Source organism: Rhopilema esculentum, chromosome 7 (assembly GCF_057945365.1).
Source record: "Rhopilema esculentum isolate cy_ngs chromosome 7, ASM5794536v1, whole genome shotgun sequence".
In the NCBI taxonomy this organism is placed as follows: Eukaryota; Metazoa; Cnidaria; class Scyphozoa; order Rhizostomeae; family Rhizostomatidae; genus Rhopilema; species Rhopilema esculentum.
Genome location: NC_142821.1, coordinates 8,951,780 through 8,976,567, shown reverse-complemented (window position 1 = coordinate 8,976,567; position 24,788 = coordinate 8,951,780). Strand labels below are relative to the sequence as shown.

Sequence of the window (24,788 nt, the reverse complement as noted above, 5' to 3'; positions counted from 1 at the left end):
TCAAACATTTTTCCCTTTTAAAGGTTTTCAAAATTTTCCAGCAAATCCAACACGCAGTTGAAAAAAAATATCTTGAGATTCAGAAGTGTACACTTCCTGTGCACCTCTTCCGTATAGATAAAGAAAATTGGGACTTTTCGCTCTCCCAACTTACTTACAACCTCATCCACTTTCTTCCCTTGCCAGCAGTTGTGCGGCACAGTAATCTAACATAGTGTTTACAGACTTTTCGTGCTGCACAAATATGTGAAAACTTGAGTTTAGATTGGTGAGATTTGGTAAAATATTTGCATAACAAAGAGCCCTGCATATTTGTGCGACACGGGCGACATGCTTAAAAATCATACTGTTTACGGTCTTGGATGGTATTGGAATTTTTTTCTATATTTAATTAAATTGTAGCATTGTGTGTTAGATCGACCAAGTTCGGTCCTGTGATTATTGTGTAAAGAGAGCAAAATGTATTATCTGTAAGGAGGAAAATAAAAGATTGTGGTAAACATGATTGCCTTATTTCAATGACTAAAGACTAAAACTAAATTCTGAAAACCTGACGGTCTTCCGTGCGACCTGTGCGACACCCTGAATCTGCCCCTGCAGCAAAGTCAATGTTGGAAAACAACAATGGGGGGTCCACCCTACCACCCAAGTATCAGATGGTTAAAGGCTATCAAGAGGCCAAATATACCGTTTAACCCAAATAATCTTTGTGCTTGAGATCTTGAAAATCAATTAAAGGAAAGGTTAACTTCTAGATGTGCAAGTTGACATTTTCAGTTTTTAACAAGGTCAGTACCTTATAAATTTTGGCAAAGAAAAGCTCTTACTTCTGTAGCAATTTTTGCTAAATTTAGTATGAAATGACCCCCAAATTATTTCATTTTGAAAAGTTGCTCTTGAAGAAACATCTTAATGTGGCTTTATACATAAAAGCAAAAAGGCCAATACTGTGTAGACAGAAGGAGTTTCCTTGGACTTCAGTGGAGATTTTTCTACAGGCTGGCATGTGGTACTGATTGGACAACTATACTGGTCATGTGCTCACATTCTTCTGTTTGGCCTATTTTGATCCACAACATGGTGTATATTTTACATCTTGTTCATTTGGACCCTTATTCTGATGTTTTACATTCTGAGGAGTGTCAGATAAATTAATTTTTAGTGTGCAAGTTTGCTTTTTTCAAAGAAATTTTGAAATTTTGTAGCACCAAAAAATTGTAAACATCTTAATGTACATAGTATATATTATCAGTAAATTACAAAAAGGGAAATTCTAGCTCATAACTGATTGTAATGAGCTGGATGAAAAAGAAGGCAGTCTCTAATTCAACAAAAAGAGCAAGTTTATACCATCAAAAATTCAAAGGCTTCAGAGCTGATACACATCTGTCACTTGAAAGAAACCCTGTTTGACTTAACATTTGCAATGTTTATGGAAGGGACATTTTACAGCATCTGAAGGGGTGGCGAGCTGGATTGTTTGTTGACTTTGCCCCTCCCCCTCCCCCTCCCCCTCCCCGAAGCAAAACTCTGGTTACATTATAGCAGTCCAGTTGGATCCTGCACATTACACTATTATCTTTACAATTGCACCACTAACTCCAGAATTTCCTTGCATTTTTTCAGGTACCAAAAAACGAGGTAATAGAGTTCTGCTCCCTATGAATTCTTGCCCCCCCATCTAAGCAAATGGAGTAAGTCAGAGGTGAATTCTTTGCATTCAGTATGTAAAATTTTCTAGCATAAAATTAAGTTAAATACTTGCCCAATGGCATAAATGTCAGCTGGCTCTTCATCTTCATATAGATTTAGCCATGGGAAAAGATTGTCATCTTTGTTTGGTGGTAAAATATTTACATTCCAACTGCAAATGCAACACCTGGTAATGAAGATACAGAATTGATAAAGAAAAATCACAAAATACCAGACATAATGATAATAAACAATGAATAGGGGTAGAAGGTATTGGAAAATAAGGAGATATTATCTGTCATTCTATTTATTTATAGCACATCTCAAGATTGAAAACATTAAGATTTGATATTGCATTAACAGGCCTGGCCACTTGAGGAGAGCCATAGCTCTTGCTCCTTTATCATCCAGAAAACTCGTCCTATTCTACCATGCATCATGTCATAATAGAAGATTTTAGATATTTAAAGTTTTGCATTTTTTTTCCTTCTTTGTATTTGAATTTGCTACCTAGTATCTTAAGGTAGTTTTTAGGACACTGAGAAGCAGTTCTAATCAAGCAGAGTTGTGCCTCTTGATGTGCCCATACCTTGTGATCCTACAATAATTTGTAATTAAGATAACATAAGATAAAATAACATTAACAGATAACTAACAACATTAACATTTAAGTCAAATTCATAACTACACTAAAAACGTATTACAGTTAAGCAAAAGGGTGTGATGAGCAGATGCTTGATAAGAAAGGGAAACAGTAAATATTACCTGTGAAATGTTTTCTTAAATTTTACCGACCAGTAAAGAAAAGGTCCTTTTAGAAAACGATTAGATCTACATCTATTTATCTAGGTACTTTTCCATAAAGTCTAATGTCCAAATCAAGCAAAAAAACATTTCTAACAGTGTAAGAGTATAATTTTATCTTTCTCAATAGCATGATTGGCTGTTGTTGTTTCACTTTTATTTTATGGTTTTTATACATAACTATGAGGTAGAGCACTGGGAAATGTCTACAGTAAGCTATTATATAGCCTCAGTTTATATCCTTTCAATCAAATTTCATGTGCTGCTGATCATCCCCTATAGCTTGTGAGTTAAAAAGTGCCTGAGCTGCAAAGGCTGACATTGATTATTAATAACCCTTACATAGAATAGTAAAATATAGTGTTCTCGTTTTTCTAGGCTCTCATTCACCTTAGCCAATCTGTCAAACAGTTTACTCTTCAGAAAACACCTTTATGTGTGTTCTTTAGTGTTGTCACAAACTATGAGAAAAATTTATTTATCCTGCAGGAGTTTACAGCAAAACGTCAACCAAGTTGTTGTTTATCGATTATCTATTTATATTTTTAAAAAGGTAATGAGCTATTGAATATTAGACTATATATAAAAGTAAATAAACATACACTTACCTTAAAGACATTTTTTAATCTTTTCAAAACAACAACAATAAACTGGTTGGTGATAAAATTATTGGCCAGTGGCACGAGCCAAGGTTGATTGATGGCTGTCTCCACCTAAATTATACAATGTTTTACTGGACTTCCTTCATTCACCAGTGACTAAACCAAGTCCTGAAAACTTGCTGCTTCTGTGAATAGCTTGAGCGGCTTAATAAATCAAATGGGTCTCTTGCAAAAGATAGCAAGCCTTCTACGCTGGGAACGGACTTTGACAGATTCTGTGGCTTTTTCTTTGATTTTTTGCAGGTACTTTAATGTTTGGTTCGGTGAATTTTCGCGATGATGTTGAGGTGTCCAAACTGACAACCCTAAAAACAAATGGCTTCGAAATGAGACTAAGATTCATACACGGAATGTTTGAGATTCGATTGCCAACGACCCGCCAGTAAGCAGCTGCAAATTTATTGCCGGTTGACACTTCTTCAGTACATCTTCGCTCACCAAAACATGTTTCGTGATTCAAATACAGAATGAAACCTCGTTTATAGATATGCACCTGTTGGCCTCCTTTTCACCTTTGTTTTGTTTAGATATAGATACAGACCAAGTGTTGCCATACGTAAGAATTCCTACCTACTGTACTTTGGGGATTTTTAGAAGTTTAAAGATTGTAGGGAAAGCCTACGGGATAAATCAAGAAAAGTAGGTAGTTTTCTGGAAATTGTAGAGATTTATATTTGTTTGAGGCCAAGCAATTAGATTGCTTGCTTTCCATAGCTTTGAACATCGATTTCCACTGACTTTTCATGCAAATGCAAGAAGTAAGATATTCCGCAAGAAAACACGAAACCATATTTTACTTCACAGTAATATCTTACAAAAGCATTACTTTTTATATTTGAACAATTTTTCGCTCCTCAATCTTTATGGTTTTTTAAATTGACTTTTGCTGAAAGTTGTTCTTAGAAGCAAAGGTGGACGTGGGTAAAAACGTAGGGATATTTTGAAAAATGTAGGGATTTGAGGGGAGAATCCACGCTAACATGCGTAGGTGGAAGTAGGTAGAAATCGCCTGTGCAGTAGGGAGAAACGATGAGTCGAGCGTGGCAACACTGTACAGACCATTGAGATTTTACCGTAATGCCTCGAATAAGTGCCCCCTTCAAATAAGCGCCCCCTCGAATAAGCACCCACCCAAGATGTGAAACTATTAAAAAAGCGCCCCCTAAAATAAGTGCCCATCCCTCGAATAAGCGTCTATCCTAAAAACCCGTGCAATATCATATTACCCTTGGCTTTTGGAATGTCTAGTCTCCAAACCTTTCAGCCTCCGAGCACAATGACAAATTATTATGATCAAAATAAGACTCACTGAAGAAACATATTACTTCAAGAGCCTTATACATTTCTCAGCCACAAAGATATCATCTGTGGCAAGGAAGAAAATTAAGGGATAAACTAGAAACGAAGAGTCCTAAAGCTTACTGTGAATATCACTTCACTACGTAGCTTAAGTCTCAATTATGACAAATTTTACTTCCAGAGAGTATTTACTTTGTTTTAGCCATGTCATTTGCAATGATTTTATACTGCAATATTACGATTGAAAATTTGTTTGCTCTATCATTCCATCTTTTTTGCTTTTAGCTGAAATAAGAAATTTCTTAACTAAATCTTTCAAAATATTGTTATGGTGTATACACAACAGTAAATCGTTACTGGTTGCCTGCTATTAATGTGAAAAGGACTTGAGAAAGAAAAACAACATTTTAAAATGGAAAAAATAATTCGAGCAAAAAGACATAAAATGCATAGCATTACTTTTGATGAAAAAATCAAAAATTTTCAGCAAAAATAAAAAAAATGAGCAAAAAGGCTTTCAATGTTATTGGCAGCGACTCAGCCAGGGATGAGAAATTTCATCATCTTTATGCAATCAATTCCCTTCGCTCTAAAACAATAGAAAATTGATAGTATTTTTTTACTCTCTCTCTCATACGAGTGAAGAAAGAAAGTGTTTTAACTGGTTTTGTGTAATAGGCAAAGCGATAGAAAGGTAGTAAAATTAAAAAACTTGATCTGTAAATGCAAAAATAAGATATTGAAAAACTTGACTGTGATTGGAGAGAAGCTGAGAAAACTGACGTGATTTTTAGTACCTCAGGTGGGGGGGGGGGGGGGTATTCTAGAGATAAGCACAACGTTTTGAACGATTGCAATATTAAAATGACTGTAAGAAATTTGCTGCATTGTATTTTAAGCTAATCTAAAATGCGCCGTTTATCTAGAAAGTCATTCACGTTCTTTAGACATTCCCCATGAAATATATACTAAAATGCTGAAATGCTTGAATCGTTAAAAACCTAGTAGCTGAAATTTTTTAATTCCAAAAACTGGAAAACGTATGAGAAATTGTGAAGAAAAAAACCAGTTGTTTTAGAAATATCTGTGAATATCTTAAAATATCTGTGAATTGCGTAAACAAAAGCGGTGCCAGCCACTAAGCTCTAGGAGGTGACAAAACAAAAACAATTACGCCATGCCCCTTTACCAACAGGGAACGCAAATTTTATCCGAAGGGGACGCCCATAACTAACTTTTGTTTTCATAAAGGCAGGCTTAAAATCACAGGATTACATCACAAAAAGTGCGCTGTCAAAATATTACTCCTCCCCTACCATTCCTCATCAAATTTAGAGGAAATACAAAATTGATCCTTCCGAAAACAGGGGAGAGGGGTGAAGTATGCCCCCTTGGCGTCGCTACTGGAAGAATATCAAAATAAATTTTTTTTTCACCTCTTGGGCCAGATTCTTCGATAGGGAAATCTCCATGATCTTCCACTGCATCGCCTTTTAATCTAGGACGACATTTGCATTCTTTGTTCCCAAAGCAAAATCTTGCATCAATTACTTTGAAACATTTTCCCTTCCACAGCCAAACGCAACCAAAGTATGTGCCCGCGGGACACTCACAGTGGCAAACCCGTCTATAGCCACAAACCTTTTTCCAAAAGATTTTTCTACATCTCCATACATGCCTGCAAACTCTCCGTTTGCCACGTCTGCACCACCAGACCAATGGCCGGGGATCAGCTTTCGCTAAAATTTTCAAAGAAATGATACTTATCAGGCTTCAATTAATGAAGAAACATGGCTGACTGGCGACACAAGAATGGTAGCTCATAATTTACTCAAAAATTTTAAATGTAGTTGGTTAAAGAGAACAGCGACAAAGCTAGAAAATATATTTGATTCATTTACACAAACAAGCGATGCAAGGGACCAGAAAAAACTTGTGGTGCCGTTGAAGTCATCTGCGGGTAATGACAAGATAGAATAAAGAACTAAAATAGTTTAATTTAAACCCCTCGAATTACCTCCCTTTTCGCATCCCACTTTTTCGGTGGAACAGGCTTTGTTGTCCGAAACAAGACCACCTTTGACAAGAGCAAAACTTGACAAGGCGGTGACCATGGCCTCCCCACTTTTTTCCGAAGCAAATGATTTCAAAGCTCCAATAAACGGTGAGAGAAGCCTTGAGCCCCCAATTTTGTTAGCCTTGCAAGCCCTCCCCGCCTCCCCGACCTCTTGTTGAAGATGGTCTTGTTTTGGACAACAGAAGAGTCCGTTGTTGAAAAGACTACGTCATATTCTGGGCGAAGTCACGTGACATTGTCTTCGTTATCTATTAGCACGCTACAGAGTGTAGTTGGGACTCAGCGGTAATCAATATGTAATCAAGTAGTAAATAATTATGCTTAAATATATACGCTAAAGCTGCAAATTAGACGTTTTCCTTTGCACTTCTGATCCACAATGCAAACTACACAACATGCGTTCCACCAAAAATCAGGATGCAAAAGGGAGGTAAATCGAGAGGTTTCAGTTAGACTATCTTAGTTCATTATCTTATCTTGGTAACACCAATAGGACTTACGGTAAAGTCATGGCACTTTTTTGGACTAATTGCATGTTAGAAATAGATCAAAGCATTTATGAAAGCACTGCAATAACATTCAGCAATGATACATTTGCACGATTCGTTAAGATTTTGTTTGCACTTCATTTAATCAACAATCGACAAACGCTTAATGCATCAGCTTGATTGGCCGATAATGATCTCAACTGATTTAAACCAACAGTTAAGAAAACAGTAAATGAAGTAAATTATTTAGAAAAACTTAACTATAAATTGAAAACCAACATGCATGAACCAATATCATTTTTGGTGACGTTCGTTTGGTTGTCAAGTAATGCCCAAAGCAAGCGTAAAGTAACAATCAGGGCCTCCGGCAAGGGGGGGGGGGGCTACAGCCCTCCCACTTTCTTGCAAAAGCCCATGACAATGCTACATGTATTACAATGAAAGGGCAGACAGAAGCGTGTAAAAAAGAGAAACTTGAAAAGTTTCTTTCAGCTACTCTCTTCAGTGGATGGACGTCTCTTCTCTTCGGCAGCAAAGGAGGAAGAAGTTAAAAGGGCTAAAGAATCATACCGTTTTCTTGTTCGTCTTCTGCAGAACTGTAACCGTCTACCTCATTGTCATCCATCACATCTTCTTCAAAATCTTTCACTTCAGAATTAGACTGTTCCTCTTTTAAGAAAAAAGGTTTAGGCTTCTTTCTGTGTTGTTTATACAACAGGAGACGAATTCATATAATGATTTCAAGCGTTTAACGGTACATTTTCAACAATTGAACTGATCAAACGCCTCAAACATAATTGGAAATGGCCAATGATCCACGGATTAAAAAAACTGTGAGAGGCACGTAAGCGATCACAGTTACAATATGGTTAGGAATAGAAACAATGTTTTATTGTTATGAAGCCTAGTTATACAATGCAAACTAGAAAACGATCACTTTGAAAGTTTTTCATTGGCAGGCAAAAAAATTATTGCAAAACCACCTCCCTTGTTCTCTTGGTACAAAATTTATATCTTGGGTCAATATAATAAAACGTTAACATGTGTCACAATATGATAAGGTACAGGTTCAAAGTTGATACAGTCTATTTTTGTTGTGATGTCTATTTGCACTATGGAAATAGAAAAATGTTAATATTAAAGCTTTTCTACCGGCATGTTATGATATGATTCCCAAATTACTTTAAGTGTCCTTGGATAGAAATTCTACATTTAATGTCGAATTTAAATTTTTGCAGATGGTATTGTTCAAACGATTGAGAGAGAAAACATACCAGGGTCCTCTGCTTCGTCTCTGTAAGGCCATCTTGCATCATCCACAACATCTTCATTTGTGGACGGCAAAGCTATGATGATGGACAAAGGATATTTTGGACATGTAAGAGCAAATTGATACCTCAAATATAACAAGAAGAGCTGAGACACAATATGGTTACTATAGGTTCAGAGTTGACACAGAGTTATCTTGTTGCAATGTCTATTTTGCACAATGGAATCAGCATGCATGAATTAATTCCTAAATTGTTTCTTTAGATTGAAATTCTCATACTGCAATCTGTATTTTTCCCATCAAATATATTTTTCGTACACTTAGTGAGGAAAAAGTTAAAAACAGGCTGAGAATGAAACTGCGTCACTGCAGCAAAATTTTGATTTGTCTATGAATTCATGTCCGAAGTCTGAACGATATCCAAGTAGACTGGCTTCAGTTTCTGGAACCTTTATCTTTCGCTTCTCCTGCATTTTTGCTCATTTTGAATTGTAATTTGTGAGCTAACACTGATAGCGGGGCTACCTTGCAGAATCCAGAAAAGTCCTAAACCCTCCTCCGGTCAAACTTTTTCCTGTTACAATCCCAACCTCAAATTTTTCAGGCTAATCAATGTGGACAGACATGGCTAGGGAGTGGCTAGGGCAAAAGGGGTGACAGACGGAATAAATTAAGAAAATCATGTGTTTATGTGGGTCGATGGTAATAATCGCAGACGACATTATTACCGAATGTACTAGTGCTTTTCTTCTCACTGCTTGCTTGCTGTTTTATGTTCTATGGTGTTGTGATTTCTTTTCATTTTTCTTTTGCTCTTTCGTGTTTTATCTCACATTTATGTCGAAAATATATATTCCTCTAGAATTTAACTCTTTGCGAACCACTCTGTGGAACTTTTTACGCTACAACGTTAATGTTACGCTTGGATCTGAATCTAATGGGATTTTTTACCATGTTGATAAACCAGCGGGCCACTTTTTGCTTACGGGCCCAGAAGCATTTGCCCACCCCCTTGCCCACCCCTTGACCACCCCCTTGCCCACCCCCTTGCCCACCCATTGCCCACCCCCTTGCCCACCCCCTTTCCCACCCCCTTGCCCACCCCGTTGCCCACCCCGTTGCCCACCCCCCTCTCTCGGTGAGCCTGTGTCTTTATCTTGAAGATAAATATTTAAAATGTTTCAATCTTGAGCAGCGCAATCTTATTTCCTGACCTTCTTTCATTAAAAGTAAGGCCATTTTACTTTGACCGATGTCCTTTCCTGTTGTGTCCTTGGTAAACATAAAATAATCTCATTCATTCTGTTTCTAATATTTTTTTGCATTTCTACGAAATATTTGCTACAGGAACGGGTTTATCAAAGGGAAGTGTTTATCTTTAAATTGTTGTACTTACAATTTCCTGCAACAACGGCGAGCAAGAGAAGCAGGATTTGTATCTTCATGGCTCAATTTTGACCTGCCTTTGGCGCACACTGAAACAAACAGAATCCAGAATATACCAACATATACAAAGCACAACCTTTTGGCCACGAGGCCTACTTGTTTTTAAAGAGGTTTTGTTGAAATTTAAGTTCTTTAAGTGACAAGCTATCAATACAGATAAATACACCTCTAAAATCGTTTTGTACCTTCCAGTTGGAAAGTCTGGCACATGAATTTAGTAATATGAATGTAAGCATACTCACCTTGATACGATGAAGAGATACTGGCGAGGCAAGAATCTAACCCAACCCTTTATGATGCAGAAATAAGGTCGGAAATCATCCTACCTACGCACTATGACGCATTTCTGTACCAGGTATTGTTTAGTCATTCAATACCAGCTTTCTTTCCTTTTCAAATAGGACCCATACAAATAGCATTTTGCATTTATCGGCTATTTATTTTCACCCTTCTTTTATACTTGACTGAGCAAACACTTTTTGTTTTGTATAGGAGTTAATAACGTTATTCCCAATGGCTTGATCAGTGCGATTACGTTATTCCGTTATTGTACTTCGAAGCAACTGACTTGATCAGTGCTTGCATGGCTATAATCATATGATAATGGCGCTCGTGAAAGTCTGATTACATGGGCTCCAACACAGGCTGGAAAGTGAGGGGGGCAAAGCGAAACACCCAAAACAAAAGATTCGTATAAAATTTCTATTGTTGTGCAAAAAAATTGCAAAGAAGCTTTGTCAAAGATTTTGAGAAGTGCATGGGTCGAATGTGTGGGGGTAAACGACTTGATGCTATGGATGTTCCAGGGAAAAGCTTGCCAAAGAACATTTGCAAGAGACAAGAAAACTGCAGATCTATCTCTATGCCTCCATGCAGTTTCAGCATTAAGAAGCACATCCAATACAAAAGCCATAACCAGAAGTTAAAATAGATCAATTGATTCAGTCAGATTACTGTCAGGAAATTTAGATGATAAAGATGATATGGACACTGAACGATTCAGTGACAGTTCAGATGATCAAGAATTTTAAACACATGGCAGTTTATGATATTGAATTTATAACCTGTGCAATATAAGCCAATGTATGTCTAAACCACAGATCAAACTGATTAACTCATTCCTTTTCCCAAACCAAATGATCCTACGTTTCATCCCTTTCCCTAAGTCGATTGCCCCAGTGCTGACAGCAGTGCTACTTACCTTAGGTCTACTGGAGATGATGATATACCAACTAAAAATGAATAATGAAAACAACTTGATTTGTTCACATTCAGAGTATTCATCTTCACAAGACATTCAGAGTATTCATCTCAGTTTTTAGACAAAGCCCCCCAGAATCCCCAGAAAGCCTCCTCTCCCATCAGATTACTCTAGTGTCTCTAATAGAAGGGGGAGGTAATAAAAGGGGGTGTTCATGTCGACCAATTTTCAATAGAAGGGGGTTGCTAATAGAGAAGGGTGTTCAGGTTGGCCAATTTTCAAAAAAATTCAGCAAATTTCAATAGCAAATAGAAGGAGTGGATGTTGGTAAATCTTTTAGTTAAAAGGCAGTAGAATTAGTAGTTGGTGACACTGGTTACTTGATAATGGATAGATGGTTAGAGATAAAGATAGACAAATACAACAAGGGGAATTGAAAATTAAAAAATAGCTACATATCATAACAAGGAGAAATATTGTCAAGTGAAGATTGCGTGTTCTGGTCATGACAGATTTGTAAAATTGAATAGAAGGGGGATACTAATTAGCGACGGGGGGAGAGCAAATTCTTCGTAAATTAATACACGGGGCCCGTCTATCAGAAACATTAGAGTAACATTTAGATTTTAATTCTACATCAAGAATTTATCTGGAAAAGTTGATTTTGATAATGTTCCTCGTTGGGTTGCCACTGTTAGCTAATTCACAGGCTCCATCACAATTTTAGGACAAAGCCCCCGGTATCTTGGATAAGCGTCCTTTCCCGCCCGATCAACATAACTGGTTTAGAAAAGGTTGCTCTGGTAAAGTTCCTCTTCGGGTGGCAATGCTCCCTCCTTGTACCTCTGGACTACTCCGGCCAAGAAATAGTCCAGCTGCTATCGACCAAAAAACACAGAATTTTTCAAACTGGCGATAAAAGAATGCTGGTGATTAATTTGCTCAAACTGGTGACTAACGATGACCCTTTGGGTACTGAATCCTGATATAGTTAAGCCAAGCCAAGTTAAGCTCTGGAGCTGAGAACTGCGCATGCCTCAAAACATACAGCATGGAAACGGTGCTGGCTATCAAAAACCATTTATTATCATCCGATTGAAGTGGCTTGTTTGGATAAAAATCAAAACAAAAATAAAAAGTAGTAATATTGTGGATATAGAATGCATTTATGCCTCTTAAGGGGCTAGGATAGGGATCAAATGATGATTTTGGTAGAGTTGCTTCTGTACCCAGAGATAACATTTTCAGCTTTTTTCATGTTGAGCATATTTCGATATAATTTGCGGAAAAAATTATCTGTCCTTTAGACATGTCATTCCTTGTAAAATGAGGTTCATGTTTACTTTTTACAAGGCCCATTGGCATACATCACAAGTTTTTTCTCAATGCCATCCTCTCCACTCCAACTTTTTATGCGTTTCTTTTAAGGGCAAACGGAGGTCATGTTTTTAATGTCATTTTGAAGGTAGTTCCATAAGATGCTGCCACAAAAGGCAATACTATAATTTCTATACCTAATAGTTTTAACTTGAGGCAATATTAGCAGGCTCTTTAATCGTAAATCATATTGACTACTCTTTTCATGGAACATGTCCAATATGAAAGATGGGTTTTCTTTGCTTTCACAATTATAAACCTCCAGCATTAGTTTAAGGTCGGTATTAAAGGTCGCGTCTACTTGCCTTTATTGTGTGAAGAATTGTAACGATAGAAATGATTACCATAATTTGTATCCTTTATTTCTTCAGGTCATAAGGAAAGTAGTCATCCTTCCTGTGTCTTTATCTTGAAAATTATAGATAACTTTGTAGCAATGTTGACTTGAAGATCTCGTATAGAACATTAGCGAGAAGTTGCAGTCAAAATTGAACTTGAAAAATAAGCAGGACTTTTTAAACTTGCTAATCATCGTAAACTTCCTTTGTAAAACCTTTTCTTTCTGAAATTTTTCTACGTACTTTCTATAAACTTTCCTCGATTCAGCATTTTACGGTTTTACGATTCAGGGTTGTTGCAACGTGGTTTACTTGTGGTCCCTTACATTGTCTTTTGTTTAAATGAGTGATTTTATTTCTAAAAAGGGCGTTGTCACGCAAAAAAACAATCGTCCGTTCTTCTGGATTCCCTGTCCTTCCCATTTTTCGGGGGCTGGCACCACCTCTGACACCATCTCTTTTTGATAGACAAGTTATCTGAGCTAGCCCTCCTTCATATCGGAAATGACCCCCCTCCCCACCCCCCTTTGGCTAGCTCTCGTTTCTATCTGAAATTTTCTAAATAAGATAATGATAAGATACATTGACAACATAAAACGATTTTTGGCTGCCTGCTATGCATGTAAAAAGAATTTAAGAAAAAAAACAACATTTAAAAATAATTCAAAGAATACATTTATTCAAGCAAAAGACATGAAAAGCACAGCATTACATTTAATGAAAAAATTAGAACATTTTCAGCAGAAATCTGCAAAACGTCTTGTTATTCACTCGGCCGTTGACCCATCAAAACAATTTCCTCTGCTCCAAATCTAAAAAAATGATAGTATTTTGTATTCTCTCGAAATATGAGTTCACTATCAACATATGCTGTGATTGACAAAAGTGTCTAACAACAAATATTTGACTATGCAAAACAGGCTATATTGATGCTAACCGCTAACCGTCTTGGCAGACGCTAACCGGGCACGCCTCTCTGCCGATTTTCCTGATTTTTTCCCACCGGGTGCCCCCATGGCAGTAATCCTTCCCAGAAATGTCTTCGTTTTTAAATTTTTGCTTTAGTTCTTTCGATATATAACATTTTTCTTCGTTATCTCACTTGCTATTGTCCACCGTTGTTCATTTATGGCAACTCTATTGAAAGTCTATATTTCTAGGTTTCCAAAAGCTTCCTGGAATTTTTTAAAGGCTCAATCATCTCTTTTCAGAACGTTTTCAAGGCATTTTCTCTCACTCATTTGAGCAATGATGTATGAGTTATTGCGCCGCGAGTTGGCATTTTTTCTCGACCCCAAGTAGTCGTGAACGTTACTTTCCTCAAACTGCTGTGTGCTGTATTACTACGGTGTTGCCCATTCCTACTATCCTTGGAAGCTTGAGCATTTCTGGAAGTGTGAGGCAAGCGTAATATCCGAACATGTTTAACGAAAAACCGCGAGTCGACGAAGGTTTCCACAGCTCAAAGAAGGGACTCAGAAAAGACAGGAAAATTTTATGAGAATCAAAAAAATACTCAATTGAAAAACCATCAGCCAATAAAGGTTTGTGTGCATGGCTTTAAAGTGCAGGGCTAGAAAGCTTCACAATTGGGTTCTCTGTGAAAAGACGAACTTCTGGGAGCAACAGCGAAAATGTTCAAGGAGGACTAAAAAAGAATCTACCAACCCTGCATCTAACAAAACATTTTGAAAAATATTGAAAAGCCCCGAACAGAATTAAAAATAGGCAAACCGATCTCCGAAACAAATAAGATGTAAGAGGCAACAAAAAAACATTAATAAATGATTAAGTATAAGTTTAGAGTAGAAACAATGTGTTATAGCCATAAATACAATTTATATAGTGAAAACCAGCGATCTGTTGATAAGAGGTTTGTTTCACCAGTAGCAAGAAAAAATTGCAAAATAACCTCTCCTGTCTTTTAGTACAAACTTCGTATATCTCGGGTCAAATCTTTATTATTTCATGATATTTTTATAAAATATTTATAGGGAAAACATACCACGGTCCTCTGCTCGCTTTCCCCACCAATGTGCATCAGCTACGCCATCTCCCTCTCTGGACGGCAAAACTATGATGGTGGACAAATGATAGTTTGAACATGTAAGAGCAAATTGATACTTCAAATATTATCAAACAACTGTGTCACAATATGGTTAGCTATAGGTTCAAAGTTGACACAGCGTTTTCTTGTTGCAATGGCTATTTTGCAGAATGGAAACTAGAAAACATTTAATATTAAAGCTTTTTCATCAGCATGAAAGATATATTTCCAATTTTATCTAAACTGCAGTCTGTATTTTTGCAATCAAATGTATTTTACGTAGAATTAGGACGAAAAAGTATTGCACGACTGAGACAGAAATGGCGGCACTGTCTGTCTCATGAATTTCAGACTGTATGTCCTTTGACTGCTTCTTTTATAAATTGAAGAGAGGAACTCTAACAAAAACTACATAGATGCAAGAAACACATTTCCTCATTTTCAAACAAAACTTTTCTCTTCCATCATTCGTCGCTTTAGAATCCATATGATTAAAGTAAACACATCCCAAGGTATAACGTTTTAACAATATACGTATTATTAGATTATACAATTAACCAATCAGGGGCAATAACGGGTTTCTTTGAATATTCCTTATGGGCGCATTATAAACACCAAAGAGTTGTTTTTGTATTGCTACAAACATCTACACAAATAATCATAGTTATATTAACAAATGCGTGATTTACGAATTATTAAAAATAAACTATTAAGAATTCATTGTTTGGCTCCTTGACCATCAACTTCTAATTCAACATAAAAGAAAAGTAGGAGAAGAGTGGCAAAGGAGCCGCGTTGCAAAGAGTGGCATCTGGATGTAAAAGCACTAAATTTGGATTTTGAAACCAATCAGGCCCCTATTTGCTTACAGGCCCGGGGACAATAGATTGAACAGAAAACGTGCACTTCTAGCCTCGTTTGCAGCTTGAAATTATCTATGTTCTTGCTGCCTTGTCTACATTTTGGCTTAATTTGGCTTTTTCCAACAATAATTTGGCTTTGAGCCACATAAGAATCTACTAACACTGCATCTAAAGATACATATTGAAAAAAAAAATTGAAAAGATGTAAAACATCATTGAGACTAGGCAAACCGATCTCCGAAACAAATAAGATGTGAGAGGCAAGCTAAAAACATTAATAGATGGTTGAGTATAAGTTCAGAGTAGAAACAATGTGTTATAGCCATAAATACAATTTATATAGTGAAAACCAGCGATCTGTTGATAAGAGGTTTGTTTCACCAGTAGCAAGAAAAAATTGCAAAATAACCTCTGCTGTCTTTTGGTACAAACTTCGTATATCTCGGGTCAAATCTTTATTATTTCATGATATTTTTATAAAATATTTATAGGGAAAACATACCACGGTCCTCTGCTCGCTTTCCCCACCAATGTGCATCAGCTACGCCATCTCCCTCTCTGGACGGCAAAACTATGATGGTGGACAAATGATAGTTTGAGCATGTAAGAGCAAATTGATACTTCAAATATTATCAAACAACTGTGTCACAATATGGTTAGCTATAGGTTCAAAGTTGACACAGCGTTTTCTTGTTGCAATGGCTATTTTGCAGAATGGAAACTAGAAAACATTTAATATTAAAGCTTTTTCATCAGCATGAAAGATATAATTCCAATTTTATCTAAACTGCAGTCTGTATTTTTGCAATCAAATGTATTTTACGTAGAATTAGGACGAAAAAGTATTGCACGACTGAGACAGAAATGGCGGCACTGTCTGTCTCATGAATTTCAGACTGTATGTCCTTTGACTGCTTCTTTTATAAATTGAAGAGAGGATCTCTAACAAAAAGTACATAAATGCAACAAACATATTTCTTCGTTTTCAAACAAAACTTTTCTTTTCCATCATTCGTCGTTTTAGAATCCATTTGATTAAAGTAAACACATCCCAAGGTATAACGTTTTAACAATATACGTATTATTAGATTATACAATTAACCAATCAGGGGCAATAACGGGTTTCTTTGAATATTCCTTATGGGCGCATTATAAACACCAAAGAGTTGTTTTTGTATTGCTACAAACATCTACACAAATAATCATAGTTATATTAACAAATGCGTGATTTACGAATTATTGAAAATAAACTATTAAGAATTCATTGTTTGGCTCCTTGACCATCAACTTCTAATTCAGCATAAAAAAAAGTAGGAGAAGGGAGGCAAAGGAGCCGCGTTGCAAAGAGTGGCATCTGGATGTAAAAGCACTAAATTTGGATTTTGAAACCAATCAGGCCCCTATTTGCTTACAGGCCCGGGGACAATAGATTGAACAGAAAACGTGCACTTCTAGCCTCGTTTGCAGCTTGAAATTATCTATGTTCTTGCTGCCTTGTCTACATTTTGGCTTAATTTGGCTTTTTCCAACAATAATTTGGCTTTGAGCCACATAAGAATCTACTAACACTGCATCTAAAGATACATATTGAAAAAAAAAATTGAAAAGATGTAAAACATCATTGAGACTAGGCAAACCGATCTCCGAAACAAATAAGATGTGAGAGGCAAGCTAAAAACATTAATAGATGGTTGAGTATAAGTTCAGAGTAGAAACAATGTGTTATAGCCATAAATACAATTTATATAGTGAAAACCAGCGATCTGTTGATAAGAGGTTTGTTTCACCAGTAGCAAGAAAAAATTGCAAAATAACCTCTGCTGTCTTTTGGTACAAACTTCGTATATCTCGGGTCAAATCTTTATTATTTCATGATATTTTTATAAAATATTTATAGGGAAAACATACCACGGTCCTCTGCTCGCTTTCCCCACCAATGTGCATCAGCTACGCCATCTCCCTCTCTGGACGGCAAAACTATGATGGTGGACAAATGATAGTTTGAACATGTAAGAGCAAATTGATACTTCAAATATTATCAAACAACTGTGTCACAATATGGTTAGCTATAGGTTCAAAGTTGACACAGCGTTTTCTTGTTGCAATGGCTATTTTGCAGAATGGAAACTAGAAAACATTTAATATTAAAGCTTTTTCATCAGCATGAAAGATATAATTCCAATTTTATCTAAACTGCAGTCTGTATTTTTGCAATCAAATGTATTTTACGTAGAATTAGGACGAAAAAGTATTGCACGACTGAGACAGAAATGGCGGCACTGTCTGTCTCATGAATTTCAGACTGTATATCTTTTGACTGCTTCTTTTATAAATTGAAGAGAGGATCTCTAACAAAAAGTACATAAATGCAACAAACATATTTCTTCGTTTTCAAACAAAACTTTTCTTTTCCATCATTCGTCGTTTTAGAATCCATTTGATTAAAGTAAACACATCCCAAGGTATAACGTTTTAACAATATACGTATTATTAGATTATACAATTAACCAATCAGGGGCAATAACGGGTTTCTTTGAATATTCCTTATGGGCGCATTATAAACACCAAAGAGTTGTTTTTGTATTGCTACAAACATCTACACAAATAATCATAGTTATATTAACAAATGCGTGATTTACGAATTATTGAAAATAAACTATTAAGAATTCATTGTTTGGCTCCTTCACCATCAACTTCTAATTCAGCATAAAAAAAAGTAGGAGAAGGGAGGCAAAGGAGCCGCGTTGCAAAGAGTGGCATCTGGATGTAAAAGCACTAAATTTGGATTTTCAAACCAACCGGGCCCCTATTTCCTTACAGGCCCTAGGACAATGGATTGAACAGAAAACGTGCACTACTAGCTTCGTTTGCAGCTTGAAATTATCTATGGTCTTGCTGCCTTGTCTACATTTTGGCTTAATTTGGCTTTCTTTTCAATAATGATTTGGATTTAGGCCACAAAAGAATCGACCAGCCCTGCATCTAACGAAACATTTTGAAGAAAAAAATTGAAAAGATGAAAACATAATTAAGAATAGGCAAACCGATCTCCGAAACAAATAAGATGTAAGAGGCAATCAAAAACATTAATAAATGATTAAGTATAAGTTAAGAATAGAAACAATGTGTTATAGCCATGCATCCTATTTATACAGTGGAAACCAGCGATCTGTGGATAAGAGGTTCTTTCACCGGTAGCAAGAAAAAATTGCAAAAAAACCTCTGCTGTTTTCCTGGTACAAACTTCATATCTGTTGGTCAAATATTTATTATTTCATATTATATTTATAAAATGTTTTTAGAGAAACCATACCAGGATCCTCTGCTTCGTCCTCGTAATACCATTCTGCATCATCTACGCCATCTTCCTTGCTGGACGGCAAAGCTATGATGGTGGACAAAGGATAGTTTGAACATTTAAGAGCAAATTGATACTTCAAATATTATCAAACAACTGTGTCACAATATGGTTAGCTATAGGTTCAGAGTTGACATAGTGTTTTTTTGTTGCAATATCCATTTTGCGCAATGGAAGCTAGAAAACATTCAATATTAAAGCTTTTTCATCGACATGGAAGATATAATTCCAAATTGATTTAAACTGCAATCTGTATTTTTTACCATATAATGCATTTTACGTACAATTAGGGCGAAAAAGTATTGCATAGGCTGAGACAGAAATGGCGGCACTTTCTCATGATTTTCAGACTGTATATCCTTTGACTGCTTCTTTTACAAATTGAAGAGAGGATCTCTACTAAAAAGTACATATATGCAACAAACACATTTCCACATTTTGAAACACCACATATCTGCATAAGGGATCAATACCGGAAATTGTAAGGTAGACGACAATAAAGCATTATTTCCGCAATATCGGCACAATTTTGAGAAGCAAGTTTTACTGTATCAGCTTGCCATGTTCATTTTGAAGGTTTTAAGCTATTAATTGTTTTGGTAAACGGGATTTCAATTTTTCACAATTAAAATCCCCCGGGGGGGGGGGGCGGAGGCGCGGTGGACACGGCTCCTTCACTTTTTTGCGAAGCAAGTAGTTTTAAAGCAGCAGTAAAAGGGAAAGTAAGCCTTGACCCACTGCTTAAGCTTGCCTTGGCCCCCCAATTTAAGATTTGTGGCGTGGGCCCTAAGTGCTACGTATAAAAATGTTTCCGCCGAAGAGTTACCAGAAGTGCATGATGAACCGCCACCTCAAGATGATAACCAAACGTCAAGTGTCCTTTCTATAACTCACAATGCATCTAAATATTCATCAATAATTTCAGGCTGAGGCCCTCACTGAGGACACAGCCTGCTCTCACTTTGAGGTGAAATAGCTGGGCCCCGCACGAGCACAAACAGAAAACGCAAATGAATAAAAATCTGCCCGTAAATGCAATCTGCTCAATATATTCGTAAAATGATATTTGTTATCGTGATTTCTCTGTCTGTGATTCTTTGCGAATAAGCCCGAAGACAATATTTTTGCCAACATAAACGTTGCCTTTCCAAACACCGCAGAAAGTAAAATTCTTTTAAAATCATAAAACCTCGTTTACCAAAACAATTTATAGCTTAAAACATTCGAGATGAATATGGCAAGCTGATACAGTGAGTATAGCTTACCTCTCAAATTTGGGCTGATCTTCGAAAATATTGGTTTTCCTTCGTCGGACTTACAATTTCCCGTACTGAGCCCTTATCATCCTTTTGCCAGTATTTCCCCTTGAGTGATTTTGCCTCAGCTGAAAACAGGAAGTTAGACCTCTAGCGCCTTCGGCGCTTCTATATCATTGGTGCCTTGGCCATAAAATGAATCTGAGGCTTTTAGAGCGGTTACAAACGCAGCGAAGGCGCTCGTCTAGTGTTTGTTGGGCCTAGGTTTGTCGGTTCGAATTTTTCTAATCCAAATTGCAAAAATTTAGATTTGTAGAAGCTTGTCTGACTTTCAGAATATGTAATGGACTAACCCAGAAAAAATGGCTTATTTTGCGATTTATCTTAATAATTCTCCAAATTGGCCGAATATTTGATTTTTTGAGCAGCCCTCTCGTTTGTTATTCCTCTGTTTTAATAAGCAGTTTTTTGTCGATCATTTCCTTTGAGACCTTTGGGTTTTCTTTGCAAAACAAAGGTAAAACAAAGAAAGTTGAGTGTCAATAAGGAGCAGTCCAATGTAAATTAATATGATATGATAAACCGAAAGTTTCAAGGGATTGTCTAATATTTCCCCGGAGAGACGGGCAGTTTTTTGCTTGCTATTTCTTAACACAAATTGCAATCGAGGCTGGCAACATGGGCTCATATTGGTCGGCATGTGTCAAATCGGAGAAATTTCAGTCTGGTGGGAGTCTACCCGTCTCTGTGAAATTATGGAACACAACCATATTTCCCGACTTTCCTCTACTAAAATTAAGGCCGTTTTACTCTCACCGATGAATTTTTCTATGTTGTCCCTTGTAAACATAAAATAACCTCATTTAACCTGTTTATAATCTTTAATGCATTTATTTGATATTTCTTAAGAAGCAACACTACCACTTTGAATTATTTGCTTTTGGAACGGGTTTATCAAAAAGATGTATTTATAAAAATGCTGTTGTATTTACAATTTCCTGCAACGACGACGAGCAAGAGAAGCAAGGTTTGTATCTTCATGGCTCAATTTTAACCTGCCTTTGGCGCACACTGAAACAAACAGAATCCAGAATATACCAAGACATACAAAGCTTTTTGGCAACGAAACCTTCTTGTTCTTAAAAAGGTTTCGTGAAAATTTCGAGAAATTAAGTGACAAGATATTTATTAAGATAAATACATCTCTAAAATCGTTTTGCACCTTCCAGTTGGAAAGTCTGGCACATGAATGTAGTTATATGAATATAAGCATACTCACCTTGACTAGATGAAGAGATACTGGCGAGGCAAGAATCCGACCAAACCCTTTATAATGCAGAAATTAGGTCGGAAATCATGTCACCTACCCACCGTGACGCATTTCTGTACCATTTATTGTTTAGTCATTCAATACCAGCTTTCTTTCCTTTTCAAAGAGGAACCATACAAATAACATTTTGCATGATCTATCGGCTTTTCTTTTTCACCTTTCTTTTATACGTGACTGAGCAAACACTTTTTGTTTTTGTATAGTGGTTAATAACGTAACAAGAGATTAAATAATTTTGGTTTTTCATTTGGCATGATCTTTTCGGCTTTTTGTGTACGAAGAATTGAGTACACTATGTAGTGGGTCGCGGGGAACGCATACATATACCTATATATACATATATATTATATATATATATACAGACGCTTTTACGTAACTTTTTTGCTATGCAAGGCATGCTCGTTTTTCTGTAATTAGGGTACCGATTTCTATTGCTTGCGGCCACGAAATGATGTTGACTCAACGTCATTACGAAGTCAACGATGCAAAGAAGCATTGTATCATTGCCAGAAGGGAAGTTGGCACGGCTTTTCGTGAAAACAATCAATCCTTTGTGGCATGACGTGATTTACGAAATGGATATAGTGGCAATAAAAGTTTTTATTGGAAAAGTGCATTGCTATTGTCAATTTTGCCATTGTTATTCTTCGCATATCAGAGCCCTGTGCTCCTACCATGAAGATACCTCAGCACGTACTCTAGCGCTCCAACGTGCATAGAGCTGTGCACTTCGCGACTGAAAAGATCTTACAAATCGTGTCACCTAAACTAATACTTTGCAACGTAATAACACCACAATTTCCAAAGCAATTTCAAATCGTAAAAGCAAGTAAGCAATAAATAACTATCTTTGTCGCAACAAACAAATAAATTTCGCGGCTCAGCGTTTCTGCCCTCAGATGCAGTAGGTGAAAGGTTCGAAGATCATCGCATCAGTTAGTAACGGTTTCCATTCCAAAAAGCAACTCAAGTATAAAGTATAACTACCCATGGGTGTAGCGGATGCTATGAAACTACCTACCAAGCATCAAAAGAGTACCGGCATTCTTCGTATTAGCGACAGGATACCTATGTTTGTGTACGAAGAATTGAGTACACTTTGTAGTGGTTCGCGGGGAACGCATACATATACCTATATATATAGAGACGCTTTTCCGTAACTTTTTTGCTATGCAAGGCCTGCTCGTTTTCCTGTAATTAGGGCACCGATTTCTATTGCTTGCGGCCACAAAATGATGTTGACTCAACGTCATTACGAAGTCAACGATGCAAAGAAGTATTGTATCATTGCCAGAAGGGAAGTTGGCACGGTTTTTCGCGAAAACAATCAATCCTTTGTGGCATGACGTGATTTAAGAAACGGATATAGTGGCAATAAAAGTTTTGATTGGTAAAAGTGTATTGCTATTGTCAATTTTGCCATTGTTTTTCTTCGCATATCAGAGCCCTGTGCTCCTACCATGAAGATACCTCAGCACGTACTCTAGCGCTCCAACGTGCTTAGAGCTGTGCACTTCGCGACTGAAAAGATCTTACAAATCGTGTCACCTAAACTAATACTTTTCAACGTTATAATAACACCACAATTTCCAAAGCAATTTCAAATCCTAAAAGAAAGTAAGCAAAGAATAACTATCTTTGTCGCAAAAAACAAATAAATTTCGCGGCTCAGCGTTTCTGCTCTCAGATGCTGTAGGTGAAAGGTTCGAAGATCATCGCATCAGTTAATAACGGTTTCCATTCCAAAAAGCAACTCAAGTATAAAGTATAACTACCCATGGGTGTAGCGGATGCTATGAAACTACCTACAAAGCATCAAAAGAGTACCGTCCATTCTTCGTACACAGCGACACTTCGAACCCAACAGTAAGCTCTAGCATGTAAAGGATTCGATCTTCAGTTATGAAGACAAGATCTGGTCGATAGGAGTCGCCTGTGATTAAAAAAGGTGATATAAATGAAGGCAGGTCGGCGTAAAGTGAACTGTTTCTAGGTGTTTCCTAGTGGCAAGAGTGTTGTTTAGGTATTTGATGGAAAAGTTGTAAATGTTTTTTGGTAACTTTTGCTGGACACTAGACCAAAGTTGATTAGTTCCTTAGAAGCAAATTTTAAGATGCACGAGATAATAATAATTATAACAATAATAATAATGGAAACATTCCATTTTCAATTCAACTGAAACTACAATTACAAATCTCACTATTACAAAGGTAATTTGCAATTGGCTAGCCTGGGTTTACAAAGAAAAAGACTATTACAAGCACAAACAAAAGAAATTACCAAAAAAAAGGAAAAAGTGTGTTCGTCATTGTTTGTTTTAGAAGTCGATAATAATAATATAATAATAATAATAATAATAATAGTAATAATGGAAACTTTTCATTTTGAATTCCAGTTAAAACTACAATTACAAATCTCACTATTACAAGGTAATTTGTAACTGGCTAGCCTGTTTTTACAAAATAAGACTATTACAATCGTAGTAAAGAGAAAAGAAAAAAACGTTAAAAGGGGAGTAGCTCTGGGTTAGTCCATGTTTTGTTCCTACAGCAAAAAATGTAATAGGTGGTACGAATGGATATCGTAGAAAGCTTAGAAATGAGATATCGTTTGTGTTGATCATCGATGGAAAGAGAGTGACACATTTCAAGGAATGAGCTGCATGAGTCGCCGAAGATGCCAAGAGAGCTGATGGAGAGATTTACAAATATGACAGATTTGAACCTTGGTCTTAGATCTGAGACAAGGCGAGCATATTTTGAACGTTTCCTTTCTGCATTGCAGTTAAGGTTAGTTTCAAATCCTATCGTTAGTTCCAAAACATAAAGAATGTTTTCCTTTGTACGCAGAAGTAGATCTGGGCGCAGATTGTCTCCAGTTATGATGGATGGTGAGGAGAAGCCAGGTATATCGGCAAAAAGAGAGGATCCCTCTATTGCTTTCAAGGAGGTTGCAAGAAAATTTAGAGCAGAATTATGACGCCAGGTATAACGACCTTGTTCGAGATAAACTTTGCAGCCTGCAACGACATGAAGTAAAGTTTCGGGAAGAAGGCAGAATTCGCAATCAGATGATTGGCTTAGGTTCCAAAGGCTTAGATTTTTGCGCGTAGGGAGAGTATTGTTCAGGTACTTGATGGTGAAGTTGAAGATGTTCGTGGGTAGGTTGCTCTGCACAACAGACCAAAGACCATTGAGCTTTTTAAGAGAGTGGCCCAACAGAAATGAAATAATAGCACCCTGGGATAGTAATTGGTGTGCCAAGCGCTCTCTACTGTCTG

At 36.7% G+C, this 24,788-nt stretch overlaps 3 protein-coding genes across 26 annotated transcripts in view; all 3 read right to left on the bottom strand.

Moving 5' to 3' along the window:
• Nucleotides 1-3,697, bottom strand: part of LOC135683670 (phosphatidylinositol 4,5-bisphosphate 5-phosphatase A) — a 40,854-nt gene extending 37,157 nt beyond the window's left edge. The window contains exons 1-2 of one of the 3 annotated variants that reach the window (XM_089109360.1): nt 3,105-3,697; nt 1,766-1,879 (exon numbers count right to left, since the gene is read on the bottom strand). In XM_089109360.1, coding sequence (XP_088965486.1) covers nt 1,766-1,879; nt 3,105-3,115 — 125 coding nt within the window. In that variant the 5' untranslated portion in view covers nt 3,116-3,697. Of the gene's footprint in view, nt 1-1,765; nt 1,882-3,104 lie in introns of those variants that run through there. The other 2 variants (XM_065198988.2, XM_065198989.2) reach the window with 2 other exon arrangements.
• Nucleotides 3,698-4,862: 1,165 nt separating this feature from the next.
• On the bottom strand, nt 4,863-21,533 carry LOC148959950 (uncharacterized). 2 transcript variants are annotated; one of them, XM_089109383.1, is made up of 6 exons: nt 21,458-21,533; nt 9,689-9,767; nt 8,297-8,368; nt 7,593-7,691; nt 5,894-6,196; nt 4,863-5,046 (listed from the first exon to the last, which is right to left on the bottom strand). In XM_089109383.1, the coding sequence occupies exons 2-6, from the start codon at nt 9,735-9,737 to the stop codon at nt 5,024-5,026; spliced, it is 546 nt and encodes a 181-aa protein (XP_088965509.1). In that variant the 5' UTR covers nt 9,738-9,767; nt 21,458-21,533; the 3' UTR covers nt 4,863-5,023. The 2 variants fall into 2 exon arrangements, with proteins under 2 accessions (XP_088965509.1, XP_065055071.2); XM_065198999.2 differs by lacking the exon at nt 21,458-21,533 and adding an exon at nt 9,981-10,068.
• Nucleotides 13,306-24,788, bottom strand: part of LOC135683675 (uncharacterized) — a 100,011-nt gene continuing 88,528 nt past the window's right edge. For 19 of the 21 annotated variants that reach the window (XM_089109362.1, XM_089109363.1, XM_089109361.1 and 16 more), the window contains 4 exons: nt 17,473-17,541; nt 16,067-16,135; nt 14,660-14,728; nt 13,306-13,466 (listed from right to left, as the gene is read on the bottom strand). In XM_089109362.1, coding sequence (XP_088965488.1) covers nt 13,441-13,466; nt 14,660-14,728; nt 16,067-16,135; nt 17,473-17,541 — 233 coding nt within the window. In that variant the 3' untranslated portion in view covers nt 13,306-13,440. The remainder of the gene's footprint in view (nt 13,467-14,659; nt 14,729-16,066; nt 16,136-17,472; nt 17,542-24,788) is intronic. The other 2 variants (XM_089109365.1, XM_089109364.1) reach the window with 2 other exon arrangements.